The following is a 16,108-nucleotide window of genomic DNA, read 5'->3' as shown; positions in this document are numbered from 1 at the left end:
TTAATAGTCTTTATTTTTAAATATTTAATTATTTTTTGTATATAAGTAGCTGTCTTCAGACACACCAGAAGAGGGCATCAGATCCCATTACAGATGGTTGTGAGCCACCATGTGGTTGCTGGGAATTGAACTCAGGACCTCTGGAAGAGCAGTCAGTGCTCTTAGCCACTGAGTCATCTCTCCAGCCCTAATAGTCTTAAAGTTTGTGTATGAGTGTTTTGCCTGCATATGTGTCTGGGCACCACATGTGTTGCTAATGTCCTTGAAGGTCAGAAGAGGGTGTCGTATCCCCTAGAAGTAGAGTTATAGACAGTTGTGAGCTGCCGTGTAGGAGCTGGGAATTGAACCCAGGTCCTCTGGAAGAACAGCCAGTGTTCTTACCTGCTAAGCTTTCTCTCCAGCTTCCTGCTCCCTTATTGAGGCAGGCTCTCTGTGTAGTTCTAACTAGCCTAGAACTCACTTATGTAGACCAGGCTGGCCTTGAACACACAGAAATCCACATGTCTCTGCCTCTGAGTCCTGGGACTAAAGGGGTGCGTCACCTGCCTGGCTCTCCCTTGGATTCCTGACCAGCCTTTACTGGGTATTTATGTAAGTGCCCAGTTGAAGATCCAGGCCCCAAAGTTGGAGAAGGCCACAGTGTGGAGAGGCATCCCATGTGTCTGTAGTGGCCAGACTAGAGGTGGGGACTGTTCACTGGTTGTCATTACTGGGGTTGGAGGGAGACAAAAGACACACAAGAACAAGAGCAGTCTCCCTGTCGGTGAAGGGCATCTGAAGGTGATGTGATGGCCAGCAGGCTGTGTGGTTAGAAAAGTAATCAGTAGAGACTCGGGGACCTGGAGGAGGGGAGGAGGGGAGCTCTTGGGATAACAGGCAAGGGGACTGCCTGCCTGTGCTAAAGCCCTGATGTCTGAAAGCTGATGTGAAGCTGGTGGCTGTATAGGTCTCTGGGCCACAAGGAGCTGTGGCTCTGAGGAGGAGAGAGCTGGGCCTGACCTTCTAGTTGCTCAAGAGGAACCACAAAAGTAACTGCTCAGAGGGCCCAGGAGGAGGCTGCTGCCCCCTGCTGGTCTGTGGGAGAGCTGCTGAACCAACCAGGGCAGCCTCAGAGAACGGGGAAGGTTTGAGTGACAGACAGATCACCTGCCACTGATCCCACCTCCCTTGGTGCTTCCTTCCCGCAGGTGCCTGTAAGAGCCCAGGCCACCCCACCATTCACACACTTTGTGCTAAGGTCCTGGAACCATGTTTGGAAAGAAGAAGAAGCGGGTGGAGATCTCGGCCCCATCCAACTTCGAGCACCGCGTACACACAGGCTTCGATCAGCATGAGCAGAAGTTCACAGGGCTGCCCCGCCAGTGGCAGAGCCTGATTGAGGAGTCAGCGCGCAGACCCAAGCCCCTGATCGACCCTGCTTGCATCACTTCCATCCAGCCTGGAGCCCCCAAGGTAGTCATCACCACACCACGTCTACCCCACAGCCCATGCTGACAGAGTAGCCCAGCCCTTCAGTTGCCCCTGGCCTCTTTGCAGAACCCCTTACCTCTGTAGCCCAGTGCCAGCCTTCCAGCTGCCAGTGCAGTCCTGGAAGCCCATGCTGACCTCTGACCTCCACTCCTTCTTCCCCAGCACCACACACTCAACCTTGGTCTCCCAGTGCTTCATGACATGGGAGACAGCCCACTCCCAGACAACCTCCGGGCTTGCTAGGGGATACCTAAGCTGCATTCCAAGGTCTGGGGAGCAGCTGAGGCAGATGGGAGCAGGGCAGAAGCCATCCAGTCTTAGCATCCTGAGCAAACTGTCAGTTGAAATGAGACCTGAGGTCTAGACCCAAGATCCTCACACTTCTCCCGCCTCGGTGCACAATGGGAGAATTGTGGTCTCACAGCCTAGGCAGGGACTACAGCCACGCAGGCCTAGTGATAAGAGTGCCCCGGCTGGACTCATGCCAGGGGTGGTGGGACCCAGAGGAGTGCAGCCAGAGCTGTCCCCACTGGGTGGAGTTGGGCGCGCCTGTGGTCAGCAGGCTGGGTGCCTGGCACTGCGGCTGACTCATCCTCTCCCGGTGACCAACCAGGGCCTGCTGGGAGAGATAGAGTCATCAGGGCACCTGCAGCCACAGTGCTTGGGTCCAGGCTAGGGTCTTTCTGGTTATTTCTGCGACCCTATAGGGTCATGTGAGAGCCTAGACTTCTCTCCATTGCTTAGAAAGCCCCTCTTGTCATCTGAATCTGTATGGGCCTTTCACAACCCAGGTCAGCCGGAAGCCAGTAGCTTGTGAGGTAGACCCCACCACAGTCCCCAGACAGCCCACCCTGAACACTCCCATGACCTGATGAGCTTCGTGGTCATTTTTCACAGGTTGTGTGTCCCCAAAATTTCACCCCTGCTCCATGCATTCTTCTTTTTTTTTTTTTTAAAGATTATATTTTTATTTATTTATTATATATGAGTACACTGTAGCTGTCTTCAGACACACCAGAAGGCGGCATCAGATCCCATTACAGATGGTTGTGAGCCACCATGTGGTTGCTGGGAATTGAACTCAGGACCTCTGGAAGAGCAGTCAGTGCTTTTTTTTTTTTTTTTTTTTGGTTCTTTTTTTCGGAGCTGGGGACCGAACCCAGGGCCTTGCGCTTCCTAGGTAAGCGCTCTATCACTGAGCTAAATCCCCAGCCCCATCAGTGCTCTTAACTGTTGAGCCATCTCTCTAGCCCCCTCCCTGTACCCTTCTACTTCAAACACCTTCCCACGGTCCTGCAAGGGGAAAGATGTTTGTCCTAATTCACATGCAGACGCTTTAGCTAGTGCTGCCTACACGGCCGAGGCTCTTGACCATAGGTTGTGATACCAAAGCCTGGCAGAGACCCACTGAGTGCAAAGAAGAAATAGAAGGGGAGAACACACCTGCTCCTGGGCACAGTGGGGCAGGAGGTTTATTGTGATATGAGGGAGAGCTCAGCCGGAGGCAGGGGCATCTGGAAGAGTCCAGAGTGGACATGACCCTGAGCCAGGCCATGTGAGGAGAGGGGGAGGGGAGAGCCAGGAGGCCAGGAGGGTAAAAGGTAGAAGGATCAGTGCAGCCAAAATGGATGGATTGTATAGGACAGGCATATTGGGAGGGCAGTCCAGCCTCTGAGCTGGAGAGTTTAGGGTAGGGGGCAGCAGTGTATTTCAGAAAGACCCTGTAACAGGTAGGGACTGAGGGATGCTGGGAGAACCTAGAGTCCTGGTCTGCTTTGATCTGTTAAATAGGCACCTCACCCATTTGTCCTACTTTGAAACCTAACATCCACCTTTCTGTCTTGGCTCCCTGGACAAGGCCAGGCTGCCAGGCAGACGGTCAGGCCCCAAGAGGCCGGGACCACCGCCGTTAGGAGCCTTGTGGACTCCAGGTGGCTCCGGGGAGTGAGCTCAGTCTGTCCTCTGCCCCAGAGGCATCCAGGTCCTGTCTTTGTCAGCCACCTGAAGGCGGTGGTGAAGACAGTGGTGGGGCAGCTCCCCACCTCTCCTGTCTCCTTCCTCCTCCCTCCCTTCCTTCTTTTGCAAAGTACCTTCTTGGTGTGGACCCAGCATGGGAAGACTGTAAATGGCAGAACAAGTGCTCAGTCCTTGGGAAGTTCAGCAGCAGATTGGGCACACAGTCATGTCAGCTGCACCAAGGGCCTACAACACTGGTTCTCAACCTGTGGTTACGACCCCTTTGGTAGTCACATATTTACCTCACAATTCATAACAGTAGCAAAAGCACAGTCATGAAGTAACAGTGAAATAGTTTTATGGCTGGGGTCACCACAGCCTGAGGAACTGTATTAAAAGGGTCACAGCATCAGGAAGGTTGAGAACCACTGTTCCAGAAGAAAAAGGGAAAGAACCAGAGACTTGTGGACTGGCATTTAAACTAGGTGTTAACAAGTGCTCAGAGAAGTATGTTTTGATCAGAGACCTGTAGAAGGGGAGTGGGACAGCCGGGCAAAGAGCTGATGGACACACGTGTGGTGTGTTGGAGGGACAGCCTACTGTGCCCAGCGCACGGGGTACAGAGGAGACAAGAAGACCACAGCTCAGTGGGGCGGGTAATGTAGGGCAGGGAGATGTGAGGGTTGGTGGTTCAGGATATATTCCAGTCGATGTTTGCCACACAGCTCCCAAGCCTCCTAGGCCTAGCTTTAGGCTGTGGGCTTTCTATTCTGTACCACATCCTCTGCCCTAGGGGTTCAGAGCTGCGTGGTTTGGGGGTTAACGATGCTGGCAGGGGAGGAAGTGCTGAGCCAGGCGGCCTGTAATTGCAGCTCTTGGGGACTGATCACAGGCTGGGCTCTCCTCCCTCCCTGTGCTTGGGGCCTGATCACAGGCTGGGTTCTCCTCCCTCACCCTAGTCCACAGGGCAGGGCTTGCTCCCAGGCTGGGAGCCAAGGGAAGAGAGGCACTTGTTGGGGGAACACCCAGAGTGGGTGGTGGGCATGACAGCAGTTCCTGGGGTACTCCAGGGTCCCCTGTCGCCCACTCACCATCACCAAGCCATCACATCACCCGTCTCTGTCTTGTTTCTGTGTTGTATTGTCACTGTGTCGGATGCACGTCCCGTGTCCCCTCCTTCCTGGTCCTACCCTGCTATTGCCTGAACCCCAGACCATCGTGCGGGGCAGCAAAGGTGCCAAGGATGGGGCTCTCACACTGCTGCTTGACGAATTTGAGAACATGTCGGTGACACGCTCCAACTCCCTGCGCAGAGAGAGTCCTCCACCCCCTGCCCGCGCCCATCAGGAAAATGGAATGCTGGAGGAGCGGGCAGCTCTGGCCAGAATGGCCCCTGACAAAGCTGGAGGCAGGGGCCGGGCCACAGGCCACAGTGAGGCAGGCAGTGGCAGTGGTGACAGACGGCGGGTGGGGCCAGAGAAGAGGCCCAAGTCATCAAGGGAGGGCCCAGGAGGGCCCCAGGAGGTCTCCCGTGATAAGCGCCCCCTCTCTGGTCCTGATGTCAGCACTCCTCAGCCTGGCAGTCTGGCCAGCGAGACAAAACTAGCAGCTGGCAGACCCTTTAACACATACCCTCGGGCTGACACAGACCACCCACCCCGGGGTACCCAGGTAATCTATCTCCTACTTTAGCACCTCAGTATCCACTCCATTGCTTCCCCCACTCCCTCCCCCTCCCTCTCCCCCATTCCAGTCCCTAACTCATTGCTCATCCTGACCACCTGTCTGGATGGGGAGAACAGTGCAGTCTCCACTCACAGCACCTCTTTCTTTTGTTGCAGGGGGAGCCACACACCATGGCCCCTAATGGGCCATCAGCCATAGGCCTGGCTGCTCCTCAGTCTTCCTCCTCCTCCCGGCCTCCCACCCGAGCCCGTGGTGCTCCCAGCCCGGGAGTGCTGGGTCCCCATGCCTCTGAGCCCCAGTTGGCCCCCCCAGCACGTGCCCTTGCTGCCCCTGCTGTACCCCCTGCTCCTGGGCCCCCTGGGCCTCGGTCACCACAGCGGGAGCCCCAACGAGTATCCCATGAGCAGTTCCGGGCCGCCCTGCAGCTAGTGGTGGACCCAGGGGACCCTCGTTCCTATCTAGACAACTTCATCAAGATTGGCGAGGGCTCTACAGGTATTGTGTGCATAGCCACTGTGCGAAGCTCGGGCAAACTGGTGGCCGTCAAGAAGATGGACTTGCGTAAGCAGCAGAGACGTGAGCTGCTCTTCAATGAGGTGGGTGCTGGCCGGCAAGCCCAGTGCTGTGCCTTCCTCTCCTCACAGCTGTTCCCAGCCTAAGACTCTTGGCTGTGCCTCTGTCATACCAAGTGCCCGTGACTCTCTTCCAACTAGTCCTGGGCCTGTGCTCTCCCTCCAGACCTCTCCTCTCAGGGCTCCTGTCTCTGGGATGCTCTGCCGTACCTCACCCCAGACCACAGCCCAGCATCCCCTCCTCCAGTCCCTCTTCTGTGACGCCTCCTTCAGCCTTGGGCTCCTGCTCCAGCTTTTCTCTCGGCCTCCCCTGGACACTCCGTATATAACATCCAAGACAGACCCTCCTAATGTCTCCCATGTCCTCAAGTCAGAGCCCAGCTCCTTGCTCCTCAGATCCTGGTCCCAGCTCAGAACCAGGCACTTGGTTCAACCCAATTTCTGGCTCTGTCAGCCTTGGCATCCATCACAAAGGCAGTTCTGAAGTGTGTGTGGGTATGATAGGCCTCCTGCCCCTGCTACAGGAGTCCCCTGAGGTCCAGCTCGGGGGCTGTCCAGGCTGCTTGCCTGTCTCCTAACACTTCTACCCCACAGCCCAGGGCTCCATCCACACCAAGAATTTCTCCTCACGCTCAGCCTGCTCCTCTGGTCCCTGTAAGCAGTATTCCCCACCACCCTCATCTCCTAGGCCTTTCCCTTGTCAGTCAGTCCTGCCTGCAGTGCTCCGTTAACACGCACATGCACAGCTTTTCCTTCATAGCTGCTTGTCCTCCTGTCCTCTTTACTTCTCCAGATGCCCCCTGATAGTCAGACCACTCAAAGACTGGCCAGGGCTGGTCAGGATTAGAGAACCGCATGGTGTAGCAGTCCAGGGTGTACCACTAGAATGAAGCGGTTGCCCTCAGGCTGGCTTCCAGGTGTTCTTGGCTTTAGAGAAGGGGATGACTGGAGTGAGCTAGTTTGCCAGAGTCCAACCTGCTGAGGGTGGAGGGAGGTTGGCTGGTGCCGGGCTAAAGGTAGAGGCAGCGTCCCCCCACTTCCCCACCCCACCCCGTGCCCCGTCCCAGCGCTGACTCTGCCCTGCCCAGGTGGTGATCATGAGGGACTACCGGCATGAAAACGTGGTGGAGATGTACAACAGCTACCTGGTAGGCGATGAGCTCTGGGTGGTCATGGAGTTCCTGGAGGGAGGCGCCCTCACGGATATTGTCACCCACACCAGGTACTGTAGGGCAAGCCATTGGCTCAAGTGCTCCCAGGGGTGGAACTGGGACCCTTTAGCCTCTGGTGATAGACAAGTCCCCTCCAGGTGTGGGTGGAACAGTGAAGCCAGGCACACAGGATGGGGTCGTAGCATCTTGGCTCCCCAGCCCCTATCGTGGCAAGTGTTTGTGATCTCTTCATGTCCTAAAGCAGGGCAGGGCCTCTTAGCTCCCTACTCCCACCTCAGGGTAGGACACACGAGGCAGGGCCCTGAGTGCCCATTGCTCCTTCTGCCCATGCAGGATGAATGAGGAACAGATTGCCGCCGTGTGCCTGGCTGTGCTTCAGGCGCTGTCTGTGCTCCATGCCCAGGGCGTCATCCACCGTGACATCAAGAGTGACTCCATCCTGCTGACCCACGATGGCCGGGTGAGTGGGTGGGAGGCTGGATGTGTGGATGTTGGAAGGGACAGTTTGAGGGAGGGCAGTGGCACTGCTCTCAGTATATCAGAGGTTTCGGTCCATCATTGTAGGGTAGAATACAGCCAAGCAGCTCCCTTCTTGGTGGCCAGGAAATGGCAGAACGCTTGTGCTGAGGGCCTGCTCCCCTTTGCACCAGCCTATAAAAGTGCCACCCACATTCTGGCCAATTCCTGTCCCCATTAGTCCTCTGGAAAGGCCTCAGCCAGCCCGTCACTCATCCTTCTCTAGCTGAGGGTCACACCCTGTGCTGGGGTCCCTGCCCCACCCCCTGCTGCTGCTGCCGCTGTGGCAGTTGAGCCTCTGGTGACTGAGAGCAGCTGGCTGATCTGTCCCTTACAGGACGGCCCAGAGTAGTGGAATGCACTGTCACCATAGAGCCGGGAGTTAGACACCTGACCAGGGCCCGGTCAAGCTCTGGGCTACATGCTTCCCAGCCAAGTGGCTGGCCTGCCGCCCCTGTTGGGTTTTTTTTTATTTTATTTTTGTTTTGACAACAGGGTCTCACTGTGTAGCCCTGGCTGACTTGGAACTTGGTGTGTGGACCAGGCCTGAATTCCCAGGGATCCAATCCACTTGTCCCACACCTACCTACCTACCTTTTTTTTTTTTAATGAGACACTGTCTTCTGTGCGTCTGTGGCTGGCCTGGTGCTTGCTGCAGTGCCCAGGCTGCCCTCTAACCCTTGGCCTCCTGAGAGCTGAAACTGAAGCACTGGCTCTCCCCTCCCTCCATCAGGACACAAAAGGCCTCACTCCCTCACCTTAGCCAACTCGGTTGGAACACCGGGCTGAGCACACCTCCAGCAGTCTGGCCCTGTGGCGTGAAGCTGGCTGAGATCTTGACTCTGAATCTGGGGCCGTGGTTAAGTCAGCTAGTATCCACAGTCTCGGAGTACATGATTTCTGGGGGCCAGAAGAGCCACAGATGTCATCAAGAGGGTGGATGGCTCCGAAAGGGTGTAAGTCCTGGATCCTGGTTGTAGCAGAGGTTCTCGGTCACGCAGGCCGTGATCCTCATGAACAGTGAGCAGGGTGCGTGTTCCCCCTGGGCCCTGCTTTCAGAGCGAAGTCTGTCTTGGTCTCTGCTGAGCCTTTGCTATCTGCACAGTTGAGCCACATCCCCTAAGAACCTCCAGACACCTAGGGCCCTGCGAGCAGGGAGCAGAGCCCTGCGGCTCAGTGGAGCCCGCGTGTCTGAAGGCAGTCAGGTAGGTGGGCTCCTCTGACCTGCAGCCCCTGTCTGCCTCAGGTGAAGCTGTCCGACTTCGGGTTTTGTGCCCAGGTGAGCAAGGAGGTGCCTCGGAGGAAGTCGCTGGTGGGCACCCCATACTGGATGGCCCCAGAGCTCATCTCCCGCCTTCCCTACGGGCCAGAGGTAAGCATATCCCAGGCAGCCTGCAGGAAGGTGGCCTGAGCTTCCATGATCTGTTGGAAAACCCAGGCTGACCGCAAGGGAGCAGGTGGCTAGGGAACGGGTGGCAGTTTTCATTCTGGCTGTGGTCACCACCTGAGCTTGCTACTTGATGCTGCAGTTTACCTAGCCCTGAGATTTATCAAATCAGCAAACTCGGTCCCCATAAGGTGTGGGCAGACAGGAGCAGGGTTCCTCAGGAGTGAGGGAGTCTGGCTTGAGACTCACACTCTTAGCAAGGATGACCTGCGAGTGACAGGAATGGGGCTTGGGCTCAGTTAGCTGTTCATCCCTGGCAGCTGCTGCTGCCTAGACCTGAGAATTTGGGGTAAGCAGGCTTCCGCTGTCCACGGGGTGTGGGCTCAGGACTAGAGGCAGAAGGCGGAGGCCAGTCCTTCTGGAGCTCATAGGATTGGCTGCTCTCTGCACTCAGCACTATGGTCCATTTCCCATTGCAGGTGGATATCTGGTCACTGGGGGTAATGGTGATCGAGATGGTGGATGGGGAACCCCCCTACTTCAACGAGCCACCCCTGAAAGCCATGAAGATGATTCGGGACAACCTGCCGCCCCGACTGAAGAACCTGCACAAGGTGAGCAGAGCTAGGCTGCACCATTGCTGACTCCTGGGGCTTCTCCAGCCCCAGAGACAGAGCCTCAGGTCACGAGCCCTTGGCTACCACAGAGCTTGCCTGACCGTAGGGCAGTATGTTGGGGAACTTGCATGTGGGAAGGGGCTGCCTTCAGGTTCTTGCCAAACCACAAGAGCGGGAAGGAAACGAGCCTTAGGAGATTTTGGCGTGCCCTTTACGGCCCAGTGGTAACTCCTGAGATTTCTTCAATCCTCCCTAAGATGCTGTCAGCCCGAGGGACATTATAGGACCCACAGCAAGTAACCCTGTCCTCACCTCTGTTCCTTCACAGGCCTCACCATCTCTGAAAGGCTTCTTGGATCGCCTGCTGGTGCGTGACCCAGCCCAGCGGGCCACTGCTGCTGAGCTGCTGAAGCACCCGTTCCTCACCAAGGCGGGGCCGCCAGCCAGCATTGTGCCCCTTATGCGCCAGCACCGAAACAGATGAGCCAGAACCTAGTCCTGAACCAAAGAGCCCTGGGCTACCCTGCCTGTCAGAGGCCAGTAGAGGGCTGCCCAGCTCCCACAGCCCACGAGACACTCTAGGGCACCACCGTCACTGTGCTGGGGCCTTCATGGGACCCTACTACTGATCTCTGGGTTTGATTCCATGACTTGTAAAGCCACACCGCACACCAGGACACATGGGAGCGATTGAGGCTCCCAGGACCCAGGACAGGCCCCTCCCCTGGACTGCCTACAGGAGAGAAGGTGGCTGCCATTGTGGAAATCTGCATCAGCGGCCACTGGGGCAGAGATGACACCATGAGAAAGGTGTGTGTGTGTGTGTGTGTGTGTGTGTGTGTGTGTGTGTGTGTGTGTGTGTGTGTGTGTGTGTGTGTGTGTGCGTGCGCGCGCGCACGAGCACTCTCACGCCAAGAAAGTCCACCTCTGTCCTCAGCCTGCCTGGTGCCCAGCCCCTGACCCTGAGCCATTGATGGGTCAATCATGAATGTTTGAAGAGTGGCCTTTTCCCAGAGCCCCACACCCTCTTTCCACAGGAGAAACATGGGGCCTCCCCTTCCCCAACCTCTGCAGCAAATGACTACTGCATCCAGACAGCCTCCGTTTTCTAGAAGTCTATTTATATTGTCATTTTATAACACTAGTTGTGTCTCTATCTCAGCCTGGGAACAGATGATCCCTGACCTATGGGGTGGCTGGCCTGGGGACAGAGCCACTTTGAAGAATCAGGCTCCTGTCCCTCACCCTGCCGCCAATCCCTCAAGTTAGTTTTACAATTAAAGTATTTTCTTGGTTTTTGTTGTGTTGTGTTGTGTTGTGTTGTGTTGTGTTGTGTGTGTGTGTGGTGTATGGAGACCACTGTCCAGCAGTGTAGTAAGGGAAATTTGGAGACTGGGCCTGGGAACTGGGCATGGTGGGAGAGACACTCCACCCTTCTCCCTACATGGGGCAGTGAGCCCTAGCTCTAGGAGCAATCTGTTGGCCAGCGTCCAACATCCCACATCCCAGTGGCCTGGGGTTATTTTCTCCTCTTTTTATTTCTTTGAGGCAGGGTTTCACTACAAAATATAGGCTGGCCTAAATTAACTATGTAGCCCAGCTTGGCTTCAAACTTGCCACACTCCTCTGCCTGTCTCCTCAGTGCTGTGAGACTACAAGCAAGCTTGCCAGTCACCACCAATGGCCAGGTCTGGGATGTTACTCTATTTGGTGTTGATCCTATTGAGCATAGGAATTAATGGGCCACTTGATAAGTCAGTTAATGGGCAGATGGGCTTCTTTTTAAGGTCAACTGAGACTGAGGAACCTGGAGCTCGGGACACTTACGCAAGAGTCTTCAAGCACGACAGTGGGGAGGAAGGATGCACTCCACCTTGCCTTCTAAGCTCACCCATTGCAGCCCCTGAAATCCCCCAGAGGCAGCTAGTCTGGGAGTAAGGGCCAGTTGAGCCCTGGGACTTTGGCTCAAGGCCATCCAGACCACCTCATGCCTAATGCCACACAGCCATGACCTCCAGAGGGTCGGGCCCGTTTGTGGTGGAGCCATGCTAAGTGTCTGGTGACTTTCCAGGTATAGACACAGCAGTGTGAGAAGCAGCTACCACTGTTAGGAGTGGGGGCTTAGCTGGAGTGGATTCCTCTCTGTAAAGAAACAGCCCCAAGGGCTGGAGAGATGGCTCAGAGGTTAAGAGCACTGTCTGCTCTTCCAGAGGTCCTGAGTTCAATTCCTAGCAACCACATGGTGGCTCACAACCATCTATAATCAGGTCTGGTGCCCTCTTCTGGCCTGCAGACATACATGCAGGCAGAAAGCTGTATGATGTATACATAATAAATAAATAAATGTTAAAAAAAAAAAAAAAAAAAAAGAAACAGCCCCAAGTTAACAGAAGGAAATAGGAAGCCAACAAACGTCCAGAGATAATTAAGTTTTAGGCCTGGCTGCTAATGGAGGGAGGATGGACCTTGGGCTGGGATGTGGCTCTGTTCTTAGAGTACTTGTCCTGAGTCCAGTCTCCAGCACCAATAAAACCTGACCTGGGGCAGTATGCTTGTCGCCAGAACTCAGACTGGAGGCAATGGAGGGTCAGTTAGTGATCAGCCAGCACTGCAGCAGACCATGAAACAAAAGCCAAGCTGAAGGTGGTGGCGCATGCCTTTAATCCCGGCACTTGGTAGAAAGAAGTAGGTGAATCTGTGAGTTTAAGGCCAGCGTGATCTACAGTCAGGACTCTATAAATGGGACTCAAGAGTAAAACCAATGCGACATAGCAAACATTAAAGAACTCTAGCTTATTCCAGAAAGCAAGGCCAGAGGAATAGCTTACTCCGCTTAGGGGGTCTGGTGAACAGAGAAGTATTAACATTCTAGAGCCCAGTGGCTGAGAGCCTGAACTCCCTGTGAACCCACTGGCAACTGATGGTCTCTGCTACAGATGAAGACATGCCCGCCCCCCCCCCCCCCCCAGTCGCTTGCCTTACCGTATGCCCTACTCCAAGTTGATGGCTGGTTTGGGCGCCTTCACTGTCCCTGCATTTGGAAGGGGTGGCTCTCACAATGAGAACTGCTTCAAGAGGCCCAGCCCTCTCCCAGTTCTGCCTCCTGCTCCTGTCACCTGTGCAGAAGTGTCCCAAGATCAGCCACTTGCTGTCAGGAACACCTAACCCTCTGATTCTCAATCAGGACTTAGTGCATGGATGTCAGTCACTCTTTAGGAGGACTGGAGTGACCAAAAAGCCAATTACCAAGATGCCCAAGGAGGGGGAGGAGGAGCACTGTCAAGAGTGGAAGGTCACACCTCTGCTGTGGCCAGAGCAAAATGGCTTCTCCCAGCTGCTCGCTCTGAACTTGAAGAGTGTCTTCCCAAGCACAGCCTTCTTGGTACACTGTCAAGGATGTTTCTGCAATGTGCTTTCTGGGGACCTCTAGACTACATATAATCAGGAACCCCAGGCAAGCATTTGGAAGGGTCACATGTGCCACCTGCAGTGGCAGCAGTCTAAAGGATGAAATTATCAACTTACTTTGCCCAAATGCAATGAACCAGGCACAAGTGGGGCCCAAGTACAGGTGGGCGGCAGAGATGTTTATTTTGCCTGCTAGAGGGGCGTAGCCAGGAACCCAAACAAATGGAGGAAACTAGTCAGACCAGCGGGTCTCTAAAGTATTTATCCTTGGTCCACCCTGAGAACTTGCAAATGTGATTTCCTGGGTTCCACCCAGGGTGAATCAGAACCTGGGTTGGCCCATCAATCTGTATGTCAACAGGGATTCTGGTGTCTGCTCTGTTATGGAAACCCCAGAAACAAGGCAACCTCTCTGTGCTAAACACGAAACTGGGATTCTTTCTTCAAGCAGCAGGGACTCCAGCCTCCCTTCGCCCTCCATCCTGTCCTATACCGCCTACAAAAAGGACTGGCTCCTTTAAGGATTTGAGCCAGGGATTGCACCATCTCCTCATTGGCTAGGTGTTTGGCCACGCCTACAGGGCAAGGCAGGCTGGAAAATGTAGTCCTTGCTGTGCCAGGGACTTGAGAAACCCCACCCTGGTGGCTCATTGGGTTTGCTGTTTTTGACCCTAGAAACTGAGGCTTAATGACACATCAGAGTTCAGAGATAAGATGTGTGCAGGGAGTCCCCAAACAAGAAAGGTGACCTCTGCAAGGCAATGAGGGAAACGAGATTGTTGAATAACAGTGTTCACAAATTCTACAAAAGAGAGGGAAGCCTACTGGCTGGCAAGAATGTTCAGTTCTGCCAAGCTTAATGATCTCAGTTGAATCCCCGGAGCCCACATGGGGGAAGGAGAGAACCAATTTCTGTAAATTGTCCCCTGACACAGACAAAAACAAATGGCTACATTATTAAAGTTTTTTAAAGGCAGCCTGGTTTTGTGCTGTCCAGAACAGGACCCGCAGGCACATGTGTGTGGATATTTAATTTTTACCTACTGTGTAACTCGTGTTTGCCTACCATTCATGAAACCCTGGATGTAATTCTCAGCACCACGAGCTAAACAAAAGTTAACATAAAATGAAATTTAGCAGTCTGATGCTGGAGCACGGCTCGGTGGCTAAGAGCACTGACTCCCTTTGCAGAAGACCCATTCAACTTTCAGGGTCAAGCATGGTCCCTTGAGTGTGTTAGGAAACTGACTATCGTGTCCCACACTAGTGTGTTTAACTGCTGAGCCGGCCCTCCAGCCCCAACCACTTTGGTTTTTGTTCAGTGGAGGATCCCAGCTCATGGAATGATTCCTACCATGCATGTTCAGGGTGGGTCTTCCCATCTCAGTTAACTCCTTCTAGAAACTGTGAGGAACAGATGCCTGTCTCCTTGGTGACTTTAGATCCTGTCAGTTTGACAATACTAATCATTTCATTCCCATAATCCCCCTCCTCAGGTTTTTGGTCACAGCAGTGTGAGCAAGGGCTGATAGAAGAAAGTGACTGCAGAGCCAAAAAAGACATTTGAAATAAAACTATATAAAGAGCATAACTGAACAAATAAAATGGAGAAAAAATGGCTGAAAAGATAAAAAAAAAATCAAGACGTTTCACTTACACCAGACATAGCAGTGGCACACAGGAGTCTGAGGCAAGAGGAGAGAGAGTTCCAGGCCAGCCTGGACTACACAGTGAGACCTTGGCTCAAAATGAATTAAGTAATTAAATAATTTGGAATAGTTGAGTGTCAGAATGGGTAAAATATTTGCAAACATTCACACTAATCAGATAACCTAGGAAGAAAAAGAGGGCTTTCAGAGATTCTCCTGTCTACGTCTCCTATCTTTCTGTAGGAGCCCTGGATTTACAGACACAAGCCACAATCCCTTGGCCTTACTTAAATTCTGGGCATTTGAACTTGGATCTTCATGCTTGTGTAGAGACATAGACAAAGGTTTGATCAGTCAGGTTGGAGAAGGAAGAGCCCAAAGGACAAGAGGTCAAGCACAAGACTCTGACTCATTAGCCAAGAAATGCAAATTCAAAACGGAGTGCCATTGCACACTACCTACCCAGAAAAAATAAATTGGCTGCTTCCTGGCGTGCTACCTCATGACAGACCCAGGATCAATGACACTAGGGACAGTGGGCTGAAAGCTCTAAGACCATGAACCAAGTCCTCCACTAAAAAATAATAAATGACATGGGGCCATCTGGCTTGATATAGGTAAACATGTTCTCCATGCAAGCATGAAGATCCAAGTTCAAATGCCCAGAATCCAAGTAAGGCCAAGGGGTTGTGGCTTGTGTCGGTAAACCCAGGGCTCTTATAGAAAGATAGGAGACGTAGACAGGAGAATCTCTGAAAGCTTGTGGACCTGCTGGTCTGGGGTCTCCAACTTCTCAAGAAAAGCGAAGGCAAAGATCAACCCTTGGGGTTTGCCTATGACCTCATACACTGTGGTACTCCTGTGTCTGCATTTGACTACAAGAACATGCACGTGTGCAAGCACACACATGCAACATACACACATATACAATGTAAGAAGAGGGACATAGCTCAGTGGCAGAGCCCCTGCCTAGAATCCCCCAGTGAGGGACTGGGAGTGTAGCTCAGTGGTAAAGCTACTGCCTAGAATCCCCCAGTGAGGGGCTGGGGGCATGGCTCAGTGGTAGAGCCCCTGTCTAGAATCCCCCAGTGAGGGGCTGGAGGTGTGGCTCAGTGGTAGAGCCCATGCCTAGAATCCTCCAGTGAGGGGCTGGGGGCATGGCTCAGTGGTAGAGCCCCTGCCTAGAATCCCCCAGTGAGGGGCTGGGGGCGTGGCTCAGTGGTAAAGCCCCTGCCTAGAATCCCCCAGTGAGGGGCTGGGGGTGTGGCTCAGTGGTAGAGCCCATGCCTAGAATCCCCCAGTGAGGGGCTGGGGGTGCGGCTCAGTGGTAGAGCCCTTGCCTAGAATTCTCCTGTACAAGGCTGGTGGAAGAGCAGAGCTGGGTTACACCATTTCATCCCATCAAACAACATTCAACCCTATCTGCTTTTCTTCCCTACCAACCTGGCCGTGACTTCCCTCTCCTGCACCTCTGACCTATGCCCCCATCCCACCCCTAAGCGTCACTCTCCAGCAGGCACAGGATCTGGATTCATGGGGCACATAGTGATTTTGCAGCAGAGTACAGATATGCACTCAGGATGTCTGGACGTGGTTCCTCAGCAGGGCAGCATCTGACCGTCATGTACTTCCTGCCCAGCAGGCACAGCCGCAGCCCATTTTGAGTTTCTGGAGG

General features: G+C 54.0%; 1 protein-coding gene across 3 annotated transcripts in view; it reads left to right on the top strand.

The window, feature by feature from the left end:
* Positions 1-10,700, top strand: part of Pak4 (p21 (RAC1) activated kinase 4) — a 39,297-nt gene extending 28,597 nt beyond the window's left edge. For 2 of the 3 annotated variants that reach the window (XM_087653146.1, XM_087653154.1), the window contains exons 3-10: positions 1,188-1,452; positions 4,639-5,097; positions 5,268-5,708; positions 6,773-6,906; positions 7,190-7,316; positions 8,619-8,744; positions 9,239-9,373; positions 9,705-10,672. In XM_087653146.1, the coding sequence (XP_087509272.1) occupies positions 1,249-1,452; positions 4,639-5,097; positions 5,268-5,708; positions 6,773-6,906; positions 7,190-7,316; positions 8,619-8,744; positions 9,239-9,373; positions 9,705-9,860 (1,782 nt within the window). In that variant the 5' untranslated portion in view covers positions 1,188-1,248 and the 3' untranslated portion in view covers positions 9,861-10,672. 3 annotated transcript variants of the gene reach the window in all.
* The last annotated feature ends 5,408 nt before the right edge of the window (positions 10,701-16,108 follow it).

The sequence above is a fragment of the Rattus norvegicus genome, chromosome 1, assembly GCF_021556685.1.
Source record: "Rattus norvegicus strain SHRSP/BbbUtx chromosome 1, alternate assembly SHRSP_T2T, whole genome shotgun sequence".
NCBI classification, from domain to species: domain Eukaryota; kingdom Metazoa; phylum Chordata; class Mammalia; order Rodentia; family Muridae; genus Rattus; species Rattus norvegicus.
Note: the sequence above shows the minus strand (reverse complement) of the source record. Positions and strands in the feature narration are given on the sequence as shown.